This window comes from Lutra lutra, chromosome 12 (assembly GCF_902655055.1).
Source record: "Lutra lutra chromosome 12, mLutLut1.2, whole genome shotgun sequence".
Taxonomy (NCBI): domain Eukaryota; kingdom Metazoa; phylum Chordata; class Mammalia; order Carnivora; family Mustelidae; genus Lutra; species Lutra lutra.
The window spans coordinates 73,034,989-73,051,754 of record NC_062289.1 but is presented as its reverse complement, the minus strand read 5'-3'; the positions used below and the strand labels follow the sequence as shown (position 1 = coordinate 73,051,754).

General features: G+C 45.2%; 1 protein-coding gene across 1 annotated transcript in view; it reads right to left on the bottom strand.

The window, feature by feature from the left end:
* THOC5 (THO complex subunit 5) overlaps nucleotides 1–16,766 on the bottom strand; it is a 36,384-nt gene that overhangs the window by 5,085 nt on the left and 14,533 nt on the right. The window contains 11 exon segments of the mRNA XM_047696951.1: nucleotides 2,979–3,066; nucleotides 3,193–3,296; nucleotides 4,541–4,655; nucleotides 5,494–5,590; nucleotides 6,317–6,418; nucleotides 11,363–11,471; nucleotides 12,865–12,933; nucleotides 12,936–12,963; nucleotides 13,204–13,244; nucleotides 13,903–13,980; nucleotides 15,971–16,103. Of these exon segments, the coding sequence (XP_047552907.1) occupies nucleotides 2,979–3,066; nucleotides 3,193–3,296; nucleotides 4,541–4,655; nucleotides 5,494–5,590; nucleotides 6,317–6,418; nucleotides 11,363–11,471; nucleotides 12,865–12,933; nucleotides 12,936–12,963; nucleotides 13,204–13,244; nucleotides 13,903–13,980; nucleotides 15,971–16,103 (964 nt within the window).

Here is a 16,766-nt window from a genome sequence, read left to right as displayed (position 1 = left end):
CAGACGCTTAACTGACTGGGCCACCAGGTGCCCCTGAAAAGTTGTATTTTTTAATATATTCATTTTCTTCTCTGGTGACAGCCCTTGCATTTCTCCACAGGACATTTACCCTTTCTACCAATGGGTGAAGTATGCCATTCTTTTTTCATTATTTATGGGGGGAAGAAAAAGAACTGTAACACACCAGTAATTCAAACAACAGAGAACAAGAGAATATAGATTAAGACAATTCTTCCCTGACAGTTGCAACCACATTTATTAGAAAGTGAGTCCTACCCAAAGGATAAAAACACAGTGATCCAAAGAGGCACCTGCACCCCAATGTTTAGCAGCAATGTCTGCAACAGCCAAACTATGGAAAGAGCCCAGATGTCAACTGACAGATGAATGGAAAAAGAAGACATGGTATATATATATATATATACAATGGAATATTACTCATCAGAAAGATGAAATCTTACCATTTGCAATGATGTGAATGGAACTAGAGAGTATTAGGCTAAGTGAACAATTTTCTTTATCTGATAAAGAAAATTGTATGATTTCACTCATATGTGGAATTTAAGAAACAAAACAGGATCATGGGGAATGGGGGAAAAATAAAATGAAATCAGAGAGGGAGACAAAGAGTAAGAGACTTAAGTATAGGAAATAAACAGGGTTGCTGGAGGGAAGGTGGGTGGGGGGATAGGGTAACTGGGTGATGGACATTAAGGATGGCACATGATGTAATAAGCACTGAGTATTATATATAAGACTGATGAATCACTGAACTCTACCTCTGAGACTAATAATACACTATAATTAATAGAATTTAAATAAAATAAAATGAAAAAATTAAAAATAAAAAGTAAGTCCTTTCTCTGCTGCCATATTGCTTGTGTCCTAATAGCATATATTCCTGGATTTATCTCTATTCAATTTTTTTGTTTTTAATTCATCAGTTTTCAAACTGATCTGCTGTAAAGTGATTTAAATTTTTTAGAATTGCTGCCCACTTACTCATTTAAATTTCACTCTTAAATTTTCAAATTCTTCAATGCATCTTAGGAAAATTTTATTTATCATATTCACTCTGATGGATCTAGAACACTTACTATCTTTCAAGCTTTCACCTGCTCAACCAAGAAACAGAGTGATGTCTACCAGTGACTTTTCCCACTTGGGGCTTTATAAATTTCTTGGACTTGGGCACCTCAGTGGGTTAAGCCTCTGCCTTCGGCTCAGGTCATGATTCAGGGTCCTGGGATCGAGCCCCACATTGGGCTCTCTGCTCAGAGGGGAGCCTGCATCCCCCCCATTCTCTGCCTGCCTCTCTGCCTACTTGTGATCTCTGTCAAATAAATAAATAAAATCTTTAAAAAAAAATTAAACGTCTTGGACTACATATTTTGTGTCCTTTTATTTAAAATAAAATTTTTTTAAAGATTTTATTTATTTGACAGAGAGAGAGATCACAAGTAGACAGAAAGGCAGGCAGAGAGAAAGAGGGGGAAGTAGGCTCCCTGCTGAGCAGAGATCCCATCCCAGGACCCTGAGATCATAACCTGAGCTGAAGGCAGAGGCTTAACCCACTTAGCCACCCAGGTGCCTTTTGTACCGTTTTAAAACAGTATTCTATGTTATTTAGGGACAAGGTAAAAGTATTTTCTTAAAGGGAGAAGAATGGGAAGCAAATGTACAAATTCCAAATGTACAAAAAAATGGTCAAATTCCAAATTCCAAATCCCTATTCCAAATAGTAGTCACCTATCCTGAGGGAGAGAAAGAAGTATAAAGCAAGGTGACCTCAACTATATCTAAAATATTTAATTTCCTCAGAATATTAAAGAATTCCTCAGAATAAAAAAGAAGGGAAGAAACCACAGGGTAGAGAAACTCTAACAACAGAGAGTGCAATCTTTCCTTATGTTTCTCCCACTAGCTTAGAAACACAGACAATCCCCCAGCTCTGCAGCCACAGAACCACGGGGGTCAGATCCTTTGGAAAGTGCCAGGCTTGCCAGGGCAGGAGCCAGAAAACAGCTCCAGAGGCAGCACCTGGTTGGCTCCACGGGAAGCCTTGGCAAATTAGATGCCAGGATAGCTGTAAGAAATCATAGCTTGCGATGCCTCCAAAGTGAGTGTAGGAACCGCAGACAGGGAGGAAGGTCCTGCCACCCTGCGCTTCACAACCTGAGAATAACATGTCAGCCCTTCTGTGAAGAGGAGGAAGAACAGGTACCTGCTTTTAGAGAATGGTAAAGAAAAGGGCCAGGAGCTCAGGCTCAGAGGTCAGACTTGGGACTGAGCCTCAGTGTGCTTGCCTATAAAATGGGAATACAGGTTTCTCCTATTATCCAAAACCAAAACATTCCTATGAACCCTTTCCTAAGCCCAAAGGGCATAAATAAAGGGGCATCCCCCACATTCTGAGCATTAATGCCACTTTACTTTTACAAAAGACCTACATTAGCACAGTAATGACTTTTTTTGTAAAAGTGAAAATCCTCCTTTCTTTCAGTTAATGGAAACAGGTATTCGTGTAGGTTTTTTGTAAAAGCAAAGTGGTGGCATGCAAACTTAAGGAAAACGGGGGCTACCTTTATTACCACTCCCAGCATGAGGATTAAATGAGATAAAATGTGGATGTGGCTGTGTTACAGAGCAAGTCTTCACTGAACGGTGGATCTTCCAATCATTATTATTTGCTATGTCACCCTGGCAGGATCCCAGGATCTTCTGCTTTCTTTGGGCAACCCTCAGGAATGCTTCAGTCCCTTTTTTTTTTTTTTTAAGATTTTGTCAGAGGGACAAAGATAGGCAGAGGGAGAGAAACAGGCTCCACACTGAGCAAGAAGCCTGATGTGGGACTTGATTCCAGGGCTCTGGGATCATGACCTGAGCCAAAGGCAGACAGTTAATTGACTGAGCCACCCAGGAATGTTTTATTCTTACTAGCTCCCCTTGTCTACTACCATGATCAGAAAAGAAATTACCTGTGCCCCTTTCCACGAGTGCCATGTAGTAGAGATTCGTGTCCTCAGCCAGTCCTGCCTCCACAATGTCCTTGGTGAAATGCAGCTCCTAGAAGTTACCACAGCAGAGTGAACTCCTAGATCCTCCAGTCAAGTCCCCTGCTGGAAGGGCAGGAGCTGAAAAGTGACAGGAGTCTTTGGGATGGCAAGGGTGATCAGGCCCTCCTCCACTTACCATGTAATCCTCATGGGCAATCGTCACCCACTTCACCAGGCGGGAGACAACCTTTGCAGGGAAGAGGTACTGGCAATCACTGGTAACTGGTACGATGCCATGTTCTAAAAGAGAGCAAGATATGTGGTATCACAGGTAGCAATCAGGTGCCACACAGGGTTACTAGTATCTGGAGGGCTCAGACTGCCCTGCCAGCTGTGCAGGTACAGGAGGCATTCCGTAGATACCCTGGTCAACACGTGCTAGGACTGCAGGTGCACCACTTGACCTTCCCCCGGTGCTAAGTGCTTGTGGCCAGACCTAGCACCAGCTTTCACGGTGCTTTATCTTTAATGCAGATGATTGTCAGCAAAACAAAACCCCCGCTGGCAGCCAGAACCAGTGACAGTGTCTCTGCAGCAGGGACTGTTAATTAGATCAAATAGCCAAGAGGGTTGTTTTCATAGCTGACCTTGATGGAGGAAACAACTGAAGTGTTCTGTGTCAGTTCTTCTAAGGGAGGAGAGCTAGAGAACTGCTCCAGGGCAAATTCCTGCTGGCACTTCAATCTGCAAATATGCCAACACAGTAAACACTGTCCAGGATGAAAATCATCCAACCTCGGGACAAAACAAGTGGAGCAATGCTGATGGGGAGCAAGCGTGTCACAAGCAATGCTGCCCTGGGGACACCTGGGTCCACGTAGATTGCAAGAGCTCCCTGACAGGGGAACGATCTCTAGATGGGTCCCAGAAACCCAATGCCTTTCCTGAGAGTTACTATTTCAGATCAGAAAGACCTTAACTCTCACTATCCCACAAGTGCCTTATGCATGTTAAGCCCTTGACAAGTATTTAGTGAATGAGGAGAAACATCTAACAGGGCACCACTGTGGTCAATGGCTCATCAGAATCACCTGAGAGCTTATGAAAAACACTGGGGTTCAGCCTCACCATGGAAGATGTTAGCTCAGTAGGTCTCAGGGGAGGGGTGAGGGCGTGGATTCCTGAACAGCTGTACTCAAATAAGCTAAATGTAAAGTCTACAAAGCATGAACTGGGCTTCTACTAAGTATCAGTAGAATGGAAACCAAAGGCTGACATATGCTAACCTAAAGTAAGTTGTTCCTGACCAGTCCACTATCTTGGTCCATCCAGACGGCTTTGGGCCTCTTTTGTGAGCTAGGACAACCATGATGGCCCTGTAGCTATCCCTAGTGGCCCTGCCACCAGCTCTGCTCAGCAAGAGCCAGGAACCAAGCCCTCTCTGATGTGTCATCAGAACTGGAGAAATCTGAATGAAGGATAAGTTATCTTTGTCTCTGTGTTGTCCAAGTGGCTCTTAAGCCACAGACCTAACACCAGCTTACCCAGGGATGCAAACTGTTTGTGAAGGGCCAGACGGGACTGCACCCTGGTCTTCAGTAGCTTCATAGTGGTCTCCATGTGGCTGGCGCTCAGCGAGTGGTCAGCAATCACCGTGTGCTGTGGACAACAGAGAGCAGCACACCTGGGTGCTCTGTCCCTTCCTCCAGGCACTGCCTCTCTCCTAGGCCCCGCATGCCTATGGCAGCCGGGACCACCCACACTGAGATAGATATCTTACGGAAATTGCAGGAATTGCCTGCTGTGACAGGCCTGATGCTGAGTTCCAGTAGGAACAATATAAACTACTAGGTTCTTGAGAGGCGTGGCCACCTCTTGAGAAAGACTTCTGCTAAGATGCCACATCCCCTGGGATTCTGTTGACACCTAATTTTTGGCATCTCTGTACATAAAACTGAGGGATGGCAGAGCCTGGAGCCCTGCTATACCCAAGGCAAGGACCAAAGTTATAATCAAGAGAGCTGCTACGAGGGACGCCTGGGTGGCTCAGTTGGTTAAGCAGCTGCCTCCGGCTCAGGTCGTGATCCCAGTGTCCTGGGATCGAGTCCCACATCGGGCTCCTGGCTTGGCGGGAAGCCTGCTTCTCCCTCTGCCTCTGCCTGCCGCTCTGTCTGCCTGTGCTCGCCCACGCTGTCTCTCTCTCTCTCTGACAAATAAATAAAATCTTTAAAAAAAAAAAAAAAAAAAAAAAAAAAAAAAAAAAAAAAAAAAAAAAAGAGAGAGCTGCTACGATCAGGGAGAAGGCAAAAGGTACCAAAACACTTGTAGGTCTCAGACATTTTAGTATCCTGAGTGGAGGGAGGACAGATCATAGCCTGGATGGAAAGCATTCTGATCATTCAAAACCCCCAGAGGACATCAGAAGCCTTTCTGGAGTCTGCACAGGATATGAGGAAGTAGAGATCTTCAGCCAAGGAGAAGGGATCAGTGATCACACCTGGGGCTGCTCTTTGGGGAAGTGGAGGCCACCCAGCTTCTGTACCCACAAATAGGGGTGACCTAGGTCAAGTACGTAGTCTCTCAAAGTCAGGATGCTGCAGAAAAGAACACAGCATAAAAAGATGTTATAGGGGCACCTGGGTGGCTCAGCTGGGTTAAAGCCTCTGCCTTCAGCTCAGGTCATGATCTCAGGGTCCTGGGATAGAGCCCTGCATCAGGCTCTCTGCTCAGCTGGGAGCCTGATTCCCCCTCTCTCTCTGCCTGTCTCTCTGCCTACTTGTGATCTCTCTCGCTGTTACATACATACATACATACAGAAATTTAAGTCCTTTCTGCAGTGGTCCCAGGATACAGCCTTTCCTATCCCCTCACCCCCTCAAAATGGGCTAGTCCTGAAGGCTCAGCCACTCACAGCCAGGATCTAAACTGCATCACCTCCCTACTATGAATTTCACCTCTCCCATGTTTGCTTTTCTCTTCCTACCCTAACTCATAAGCAAATCTCAATAAGGCAGTGCCCTTGAGCTTTTCACCAGCCTACCAATTTTTAAAATGTTTTTAAAGTTTTTAATCCTCAGAGAATTAAAATGATAAACCAAGTTATTATATCATATGTTATGTCTTCCAAGTTTGATGCTTCCACCCCTCCTCACCCTTCCATGACCTCCATTTGCCCCTGCGTTCCCTTCTCTTAAAACCACACTACCACCCCACCCCATAGTCTCCCCTCCCCACTGAGAGGCCTCTGGCCCTAAATGGTGGGCTGCCAGAGGCACTCCAAAGCAGAGAGGCTGGGAGAGGAGGAGACACTGCTGACTCACCCGACTTTATCAAACTGATACTGATTGGCTGGATTTGGAGTTTTCTTTCCGTGATCTCCCGGATACAAACAGCTCAAGACTGAGTCAGGAGACAGCAAGTCACTGGCAAAGTGAAAAGACCGCAGTGAGAACGCTGGCCAATGCCTTGCCTCAAGGCAGACTTGGTGATCTGGGGATGGTAATGCCACCTATCACTGACGTTCATGCTACCATTTCCGGAATGCTTCCTATGGACCTTTATACTTGAGATCACCAGACCCCTACAACCCTATGAGGGAGGGAGTATAACCATTTTCATTTTACAGAGGAGAAACTCAAAGCTTTGAACAGTATGGCTCATCTAAGATCATACTACTCGTAAGTGCTGGACTGAGATTTGCACTATCTGATCAAAGACAGTAGTTGTTCTAAGCACCAAATTTTTTGAAAACCCTATCCCTTCGAGGTAATATGATGACCAGGGCCTTACCTCAAAGGCAGCAAAGCCCTGTGACACTGGAGATAAAATAATCACAATTTTCTTAAGAGCAGGAGAGAATCCTTTCTACCCCAAAAGAACAAGTGTGCAGTTTTGATGGTGTGTCTTACTTTGGCCAAATTTTATGCTATTTACAGAAAAAGGTCCCCTTTTATGTTGCCAGAGAAAGACATTATCACATGTGCTGGAGACAAGGTGACCCAGGGCTATAAGCAGAGAGACAGCGCCATTGCCACCCACCTGGAATGGTTAGGGCACAGCCTGTAATTAAACATGACAAATGGGAGAAGGAATGGGAGGGGAGAAGAGGAGGATAATGGAGTAATCCAATCGCAAAGGACAAGGCTCGTTCTTTCCCTCAGCCAGTGTGGGGAACGGGGCAGGGGGGGATTCTCCTTCTTTTTTTTTTTTTTTATTTATTTATTTGTCAGAGAGAGAGAGAGGGAGAGAGAGTGAGCACAGGCAGACAGAATGGCAGGCAGAGGCAGAGGGAGAAGCAGGCTCCCTGACGAGCAAGGAGCCCGATGTGGGACTCGATCCCAGGACGCTGGGATCGTGACCTGAGCCGAAGGCAGCCGCTTAACCAACTGAGCCACCCAGGCGTCCCGATTCTCCTTCTTCTTCACCTTTCCAGGTATCACAACAGGAGCAACTCAGGAGCAACTCAATTAGCAGAATGGGCTAATTCTGCTGCTCAGAGCCCTGGCACACCTTCAAGAACTTAGCAATGGGACAGTGGCAGCTTCTGACTCTTCCCTGTTCCCTGTCTTTCCTACAGACTCTCTGCCCTCCTCTAGATCTCTGCCCCTTCACTGCCTTTCATGTAGAACTAACTAGAAAATAAATAAGAATTGTCAGTCTTTGGGGGCAACTTGGTGTCTCAGTTGGTTAAGTGTCTGACTTTGGCTGAGGTCATGATCTTGGGGTTCTGGGATTGAGCCCTGCATCAGGCTTCCTCCTCAGTGGGGAGTCTGCTTCTCCCTCTCCCTCTGTCCCTCCCCCTACTTATGCTCTCTCTCTCTCAAATAAATAAAATCTTAAAAAGAAATTTGTTGGGGTGCCTGGGTGGCTCAGTCGGATTAAGCACCTGCCTTTGGCTCAGGTCATTACCTCAGGGTCTTGGGATCGAGCCCCATCCTTCTCTCTCTCACTCTCCCTCTATGCTCTCCCCTCTCAAAAAAATAAGTATCTTAAAAAAATTTTTTTGTTGGGGCACCTGGGTGGCTCAGTTGGTTGAGCCTCTGACTCTTGGCTTCAGCTCAGGTTGTGGTCTCAGGTCATGAGACTGAGCCCTACATTGGGCTCCATACTCAGCGGGGCGTCTGCTTGACATTCTCTCTCTCAGTCTCCCTATACCCCCTCCCCACCTCCAATAAATAAATATATCTTTTAAAAAAAATTGTCAGTCTTTTGGCCAATATTTAATAACTACTACTAATAAAATGAAACAGCTAAAGCTGCATGATAAAGGTTTCTAATTAACAAAACCTGATGGAAGAATCAAATCTTCTTGACAAAATTACATCTGTAATATGTGGTTCAGGACAACAAAATAATGGACATAAAGGGGAGGTTATATATAGTCATAAAACTACAACACCAAGGGGCTCCTGGGTGGCTCATTCAGTTGGGGATCTGACTCTTGTCTCAACCAGGTCTTGATCTCAGGGTAGTGACTTCATGCCCTGCAATGGGCTCCATGCGGGGCGTGGGGTCTACTTAAAAAAAAAAAAAAAAGCAAAACCAAAAACACTGGGATGCCTGGGTGGCTCAGTTGGTTAATCATCTGCTCTCAGGTCAAGAACGCAGAGTCCTGGGTTCTAGTCCCACATTAGGCTCCTTGCTCAGCATGGAGCTTGTTTCTTCCTCTGCCTGCTGCTCCCCCTGCTTTTGGGCTCTCTGACCAAAAAACAAAAACAAAACCAAAACAAAACATAAAACAAAAAACAAAAAAACACAACACTGAAACAAAAAATACTCAATTACTCAAATCTTTGTTATAAAATAATAATAAAGGATTAAAAATTTGGTAAAATAAGGGACGCCTGGGTGGCTCAGTTGGTTGGACGACTGCCTTCGGCTCAGGTCATGATCCTAGAGTCCTGGGATCGAGTCCCACATCGGGCTCCCAGCTCCATGGGGAGTCTGCTTCTCCCTCTGACCTTCTCCTCGCTCATGCTCTCTCTCACTCTCTCTCAAATAAATAAATAAAAATCTTTAAAAAAAAAAAATTTGGTAAAATAAAATTGCAAAATAATTAAAAATGGTTTAATGGCTTAATGAAAAACTGATTAGTCAAATGCCCTAATGGAAATCATTCTGGAAAATAATTTCTTAAAGAATATTCAGCAAGGTTGGTTAAATGTTAAATTGTTTGTATTAAGAACATCAATTCCCTAATGAAATAGATTCTGGCAATGGTTGCCAATGATGCTAATGCCACAAAAACAAAGAACCACCTATGCCTCCTGATGGAAATATTTGACATCTATGATGTCGTCTTGCTTCCCTGTCTCCCCAGCCAAAACAATCAAAATAAAATCTGATCAAGCCTCTAAATCTAATTTACATGAAATACACGCGGAGGAAGTAACTCATTAAACTGTGCTGCAGGGAGGCAAGCATAAAAATCCAGACCAGGGAAACCTATAAACAACCCATTCCCTTCAACAAATGAACAGATGGCAGGGACATTCTGTTGAAAAGAAGCTTGAGAGAAGCCTCACCCAATTGCAACACTTGGACTTTACAGAGATCCAGATTCAAAACCCAATATAAAAACAAAACGACAAAAACAAAACAAAACAAAACAAAACAAAAACAAAAACAAAAACAAAAAACATGTCTGAGAAAATCAAGGTAATTTGATCTCTGACTGGATATTGGGTGATACTAAGGAATTAGTGTGAGACTATGATTATATTGGGGGGAAAAAAAGTATCCTTATGTTTTAGTAGATAAATAAATAGAACCATACACCAGCCTGGTTTCCCCAAGGGCCAAAGCAGCCTGTACTTGAGCAAAGGCCTCTAGGCTAGAAGTCCAGAGCGTGAGGCTTGGGGCTTCCATAACTGGTCACATACTATTTGGACCTCAGTTTCTCCATCCAGAAAACAGGGGGATGAGCTAAACTACACCTGAAGGCCCATAAAGATATAATCCTAGTTTCAGGGTGGTGCTTTCTTTCTCATCTCCTCCCTCTTCCGGGGCCACAGCCCATCTTTCACTGACAGTCACACAGGCCTCAGTTTCCTCCCCTTGTAAAGCTACTGTGAAGGGCTAAGCAAATTCATGATAAACATAGCTGTCATTTATCAAGTGCTTCACCTATGCTGAGCACTGGACCTGGTCCTTCAAAAACACCCTTGAAGGAGATATTACAGTTAAACGACCAGAGTGAGGAAGCTGACTCAGAGGCCAGGACACTTGGCTCAAGGTGCACACACAGCTCTAAGTGGCAGGCAGGACAGGCTGGAGTTCAGAGCCCAGCTGGTAAGCAGTCGGCAGCACTGCCCCCATTGTGGCACGTGTGGAGCTTTATGAGGAGCTGGAAGTGTGCACCGAGGCCAGCCAGCAGCCCTGTTCTTAGTAGGTACGGCGTCTGAGAGGCGAGCAGGCAGAATGTTGGTGACAAGGAGCTCCACCATGGCCTCAAGCTGCCAGACTGAGAGCTCTAGCTGGGCAATGTAACTAGATGCTCTGGGCTCCCTCTGCTGGGGTCTGGTGAGAATAGGGTCAATTTAATCCAGAGTGCCTTAGGGTAACCAAGTAACACTCTCAAGTACAGGGACCAGGGCTGTAGCCTGAAGGGGGCGTGGACTGTAAGTGCAGGGTAGAGAACCCAGGGACAAGGCACCACCAGACAGCCATGGGAAGAGCCCCGGCCCACCAGGCACCAGACCTGTGCTTCCTTCCTCAGTGGTCTCTGTACAGCCAGCATTAGGACTCAGTATGCTGTACTGCCAGGCCAGGCTAGTGCTTTTGTAAGTGAGGCTATTTGAACCCCAGGATCTCTTGGGTCCTCCTCCCTTCTTCCCACTCCTAGCTGTGAAGCAAGACTGCCGCAGTCAGGGCTTCCTGGGGATCCCCGACCTGTGTCCTTGATTACTCTGCTTCCACTCACCCTCCTCAAAATCTTCTCTCATCTCCAGGTAAGAACAATCTGGGTCCGAGCTAAGCTGTCAAGCAATAATCCCAGCACCCTGGGACAGAAAAAGTAAAGGGAGAGGGCGGCCTAAATTTGTCAACCTAATAATGTCTGCCAAACTCCATTTCTCCATTCATGCTTTTCCACTGTTCATAAAAAGCGGAGCTCTGCCCCACCTACTCAATTTGCCATACATTGTAGTCATTTCATCATCTGCTGTGTAGCAAGAGGACCAACTAAAGTCAGTTAGTGTTTCCTAAATACCAGTGACGTGCCAGGACTCCTCGGCCATGTGGACACTACAACAGAAATCAACACAGCCGTGCACCTCCTCCAAGTGTGAGGAACCAAGACCAGCCCACACTGAGGATCTTCTCACAACCACCCCCATGCCCCACTCTCTGCCACGCCTGGCCAATACCCTGCACTGATGGGGGTGATCAGCTCCGTGGCAGTCGTCACTTTGGCTTTCACTGTCATGATGTTGAGGTTCATGAGGTAGTAGAAAGTCAGGTGAAGCACACTGTCATCTGGAGGGGGAGGAGGAAAAGAAGACCATGTACAATCTGAACATGAGAGCAGAGTTTATAGTGTTAGGGAACAGAAAGTCAGCAAGGGTTTTAAGAGCTTTTACTGTAAAAAAACAAAAACTCAATGTTAATTTCATACTGAGTTGAAAAAGAAGAACGTCTACAAATTCTTTGCAACTCCTCTCTCCACGACGGGGAGCTTCATTTCCCACCTCTTGAGTGTGGGCTGGACTTAGCTGCTTCTAACAAATACATTATGAAAGGAAGTGATCAAATGGATCCAGGTTCATATGATCAGTAGTAAGACAGAATGACACCATTTACCCCTGATATGATGTGATGATGAACACCACGTCTATGGTATTCCTCCCCCAAACCCATAACCTCAGTCTAATCAGGAGAAAGGACCAGATAAACCCAAACTGAATCTTTCTACATAATAGACCTTGTCTGCAAAGGTAATGAAAGATAAGCAAAGACTGAGGAACTATCACTGCCTGGAAGGGGCAAGACAACCAAATGCAATGTGAGATCCTGCACTGGATCCTGGAACAAAGGACATTAGCGGAAAAACTAGGGAAACCTGCATAAAATCTGTAGCTTAATTAGTAACATTATAACAGTAAAATTAACACTGGTTTGGATCCTTACACGGCAGTTAAGTAATATGCTGACATCAGGGGAAGCTGGATGAAGAGCATGAGAACTCTATTACTGCAACTCTACTGAGTCTAAAATTATCTCAAAATAACAAGTTTTTTTTTTTTTAAGTAAAGAGAGGACCAGTGAGTAGAATATGTTTTCACCTGTGTAAAAACTAAAAATAGAAGGGGATATACAAACACTAGTATAAGAGCTTTCAAATGCATAGAATAGTTCTAGAAAATACATAGAAATCTATCACAATGGTTGTCACTGGAGGTAAGACCAAGGACCACAGTCTGCGAGTCTCAGGTCGAGAGGGAAACTTACATGTAATGGTTAACTCTTACCCTGCTAGAATGCTTTATCATATGCTTCTTTATCCGAACAAAACTAGATTCAAAACATACATTCTCTACAGAATACAAATCTCTACTTACATTTGTTATATTAAGCACATTGGTCATATTACTCAAAACCTGCATACTCTTGCAACTTGTTCTGTGTATCTGATTTAACAAATTCAGAAATTGGTGTGATTTTACTGAGCATCCATTATGTGTCTAGTTTTGTACTGAATTGTTACAGTTATGACTTAGGGGGGGAAAAAATCAAACAAACTTCATGCCAAACAATGAGGAAAAATAGAGAAATATGAAACCAGAATCTTTTCTCAGTCAAACAGGACTTGGCTTGCTAGACCTTGGGCACCTGCAACTATGGGATCGCCCCAGAACAAGGGAAGCCAGACCTTTGCACTTCAGGTCCAGCATGACAGACAGTGGGTGCCTCTTCAGCATCTCCTTGCGTTTGTCATCCACTGAACTCCCAGTGTGGGTCGCCGGCGTTTCTGGATAAAGGAAAGATCAAAGCAGATAAGCACTGGTCATACGAATTTCCCCCTTCCTTCTCCCTATAGGCCAGGGACTGCTGCCTGGGACCTGATGCTTCCACTATCTGGCTGCCAGGCTCCCAGGAGCCCTTTCTTTCCAACCTCTTTCTTCTGCTTCTAGGGATAATAGCACCTGCCAACTAGCCCAGACCCCAGGCGTGGCTGCATGGCACACTCATGTGGGGCAACAGCTCTCACCGTGGTCTGCTCCTCCTCAGCATCTGAGTCGCTCTCATCATCTACAACCACAAAGAGAAGGCATCTAGAGGTGAGGGGCATAAAGGCGCCAAGACTCTGTGTCATTTGTAAATGCGTTTCTTTAGAAAACACAATGACTGATTTGCTGCTGTCTATGCGGTACAGAAAACATGGTGACCCAGAAAAAAAAAGAGGAATGCCTCATAATCCCACTACCCACTTCCTCCCATTTCTGAAAGTGCTTTTTATTGTCATCCTGTGGACCACAAGCCCCTCCACTGGTAGTAGTGGTGGTAGCAGTAACAGTAATATAAATAATAAGAACAGCGACAGCTCATACAATTTGAGGGGCTGCTATGTGCCTAGAATGATGCTTAAGGACTTTGCATACATGACTTCACTTAATCCATGTACTAATCCTACACAAGTAATTACTATCCTGTTTGACAGGTGAGTAAACTGAGGCTCAGAAATGGTAAAGAGCTTTCCCAGGATCAGTGAGCTAGTGAGTAGCAGGGTTGAAATCCACAAGCACTGCTTTTTCTTGTCTATCCGGTGCATTAGGATGTTGAAGTTAAGCTCCGTGATACTCAAAACTAGTACAGCTAATTTCCAAAGACCCAGCATTGCCTGTGAGTGGCGACCCTGTGTCCCGGGAACCAGCTACAGAAAACTTGGGGAAGAATCTGACTACATTACCTTGGGAATCTTCAGGAGGCTTAAACAGAGCCTTGGCTTCATCCACACTGCCTTCGATTGCCACAGACAATGTCTTATCTGTGAGCAAGAAAAAGCTTCATATGACAGCTGCTGAGGGAAGGAGCTAAGCTATACAAACAGGCTAGCTCTGGGAATGCATTTCTTCTGTGTTTGTCACAGGTCCTTACTGACTGGGGGGTGGAAGGGCAAAAGCCCTTTCTCCAAATGAAGAGGAACCTGATAGGATGCTTAAGTCTTTTTTCCAGTGTTTACTGAGAACAAAGAACCCAAAGTGCAGACTTCTGGACCAGCATCACCTGAGATTACAGTGAACTCCTCTCTTTTCAGGCTTATACCAATGCACAATACCAACCTAGGGCCTAAAGCTACAGAATACTTTGCTGACAACTGTCTTAAAGATTCTCATCCAGAACCTATCTACTGTCCACATCCTGGAAATGACAGCTCTCATCTAAGTGCTTAGTCTCCATTCTGTACTACACCAAGCATCTCACTGGTACCGTCACATTTAACTGGGAGGCGGGACAGTGGATAGGAACTTGGACCCTGCAGTCTAGTCCCAAATCTGAGTCCCTGCCCCAATTTCTAAACATCTGGGAAGTTACATCACTGCTCTGAGCCCACTTTCTGCAACAATGAAGTTCTATCTTGACAAACAGCAGCTGCCCAGTTGGGTGGTGAGGACCAAATGAGCTCATCCTTATAATTATAAAATTATTTTTTTCAAATTAATGTTTAACTTTCACAACAACCCTATGAAAGCCATATAATTATTATAGCCATGAGATGAGAAAATTAAGGCTCAGAGTTGTAGGATATAATGGGTGGAAGTCGCTAAGCTAGGATTCAAGACCAGGTCTACTCAACTTGAGCCCAGTGTCTCAAGCACAAATACAAGTGGGCTGTTCTGTGCAGCAGGACTGACAATTCCCTGGGTCACACCTGGCCTGTCTTTGTGGAACTCCAGAGGTCTAGTGCTGGGAGGTCAAGATAGCCCACCACCCTTCTTGCTCCATTCAAAAGGATATACAGATTACAGATAGTCACAGGAGCCTGAAATGGTTTGCCCAACTGTACTAAGGAGGGATGGCAAACTTCCTCTACCTGGCAAGCCACTGAGATAATCCTCCCAGGTGGCTGACTACTGCTCTGACAGCCCTTCATAAACTAACATACCTCATCCCAAATAAGGTGGTTGCCCCCACAAATCACTGGGAAATGCCTAACTGTTCTTTTGGGTAACTTAATCCTGAAATTCTACAGTAAAATGGGAAAGGAAATAGGATGGGTTTAAACACAAAAGAAAAGAAAATTACTCACCCTGTCTAGGGGGCTGGGAGGATTTCATATGAGCTGATGATGGAAACAAGGAGGAGAACAAAAGGGAGGGAGCGGACCAGAAGGACCAGGAAAACACAAGAAGAGAGACAGTAATGTGTTGGTGCCCATGGCTGGGAGGAGAGGCATGCACTGGTGCGATACGTATCTGTCTGATGCGATGGGGTGAAGAAGAAAAGTTTAGGTGCTGGGTAAAAGCTGCAGTAAGGCAAAAGTTAGGGTCTCCAAAAACTTTTCAAAATCCTAGTGAAGTAAAGGGCTGCCCTTAAGCTTAAAGCGGAGACATCTTCCCACTTAGTAATCACTATAATGGCATGCAGCTTGTTTGGGCTTGGTGAAAGTCTGGGAAAGCTGCCTGGGACCTGTGTTCACCAAGTCCTCTCTCTGAAGCAGAGCAAGAGGTGCCGATCCCCCTGCCAAGCGTGCCTTGATGAAGTGAGTGTCTGGGAGCCCAGACAAGCTGCCCAGCCAGGCTCATCAAAGATTCAAAGCCATCCACTCTGAAAATGCCCACCAGGTTAGTCTAGCCTCAGGCCAGCTGGTCAAAGCAGCCATGCTGGGTGGTGTGGCGGGGAGGTAGCATCTGTCACCTGTGAGCTTCTGAGCAGGACCAGGGAGCTTTCCTCAGCAGGCAGGGCTTCCAAACGACTCAAACGGCCAAGGCTGCTGCTCCCACAGCCCCTCTTCCTTACCCAACCCCCATACTTACCACAGGCCTGCCCATATGCAGTGGCTTGGACGAAGAGGACATAGAGGGGAGGTGGCAGGTGTCTAGCTGTCTCATATTGCTTGTGAGCCTGGTCGAACGGCATGAACAGGTACTCTTGCACGGGGAGGGAAGCCTGCATGCAATAAAAGAAGGGTTTTTGTTTTCTCTTCTTAGGCAGTCCACATGTGAAGAGGTGGCTTTTTATTTACTAAATAGCTTTTTATTTACTAAAAATATATGATAAACTAAAATAGGTAGACAAAAAGTCAATACAAAAAAGCCAATTTATACAAGCAGCAAACAGTAAGAAAACAAACTTAGAAAAAGAGCATTTCCAATAGCATCAAGAAAACATCAAACTACGGGGCACCTGGGTGGCTCAGTGGGTTAAAGAAAACATCAACTACCTATGAATAAGTAAGTGAAGGGACGTAAGCCTCCACACAAAGGTCTGAGAATGAAAGATCTAAATGAATGGAGATACACTCCATGTTAACGGTCTGGAAGACTCAGTATTTTCTTGAAATCAATTCTCCCCAAAGCGATCTACAGATTCAATGCAATCCCAGTCTAAATCCCAGCACGTGAAAATTGACTCGCTGATTCTAAAATTTATTATGTTAAATGCAAAGGGCCAAGGTGCCTGGGTGGCTCAGTTGTTTAAGTGTCTGCCCTTGGCTCAGATCATATCCCGGGGTCCTGGGATTGAACCCCACATTGGGCTCCCTGGTCAGTGGGGAGCCTGATTCTCCCTTTCCCTCTGTCTCTCCTCCCACCCGTGCTTTTTCTCTCTCAC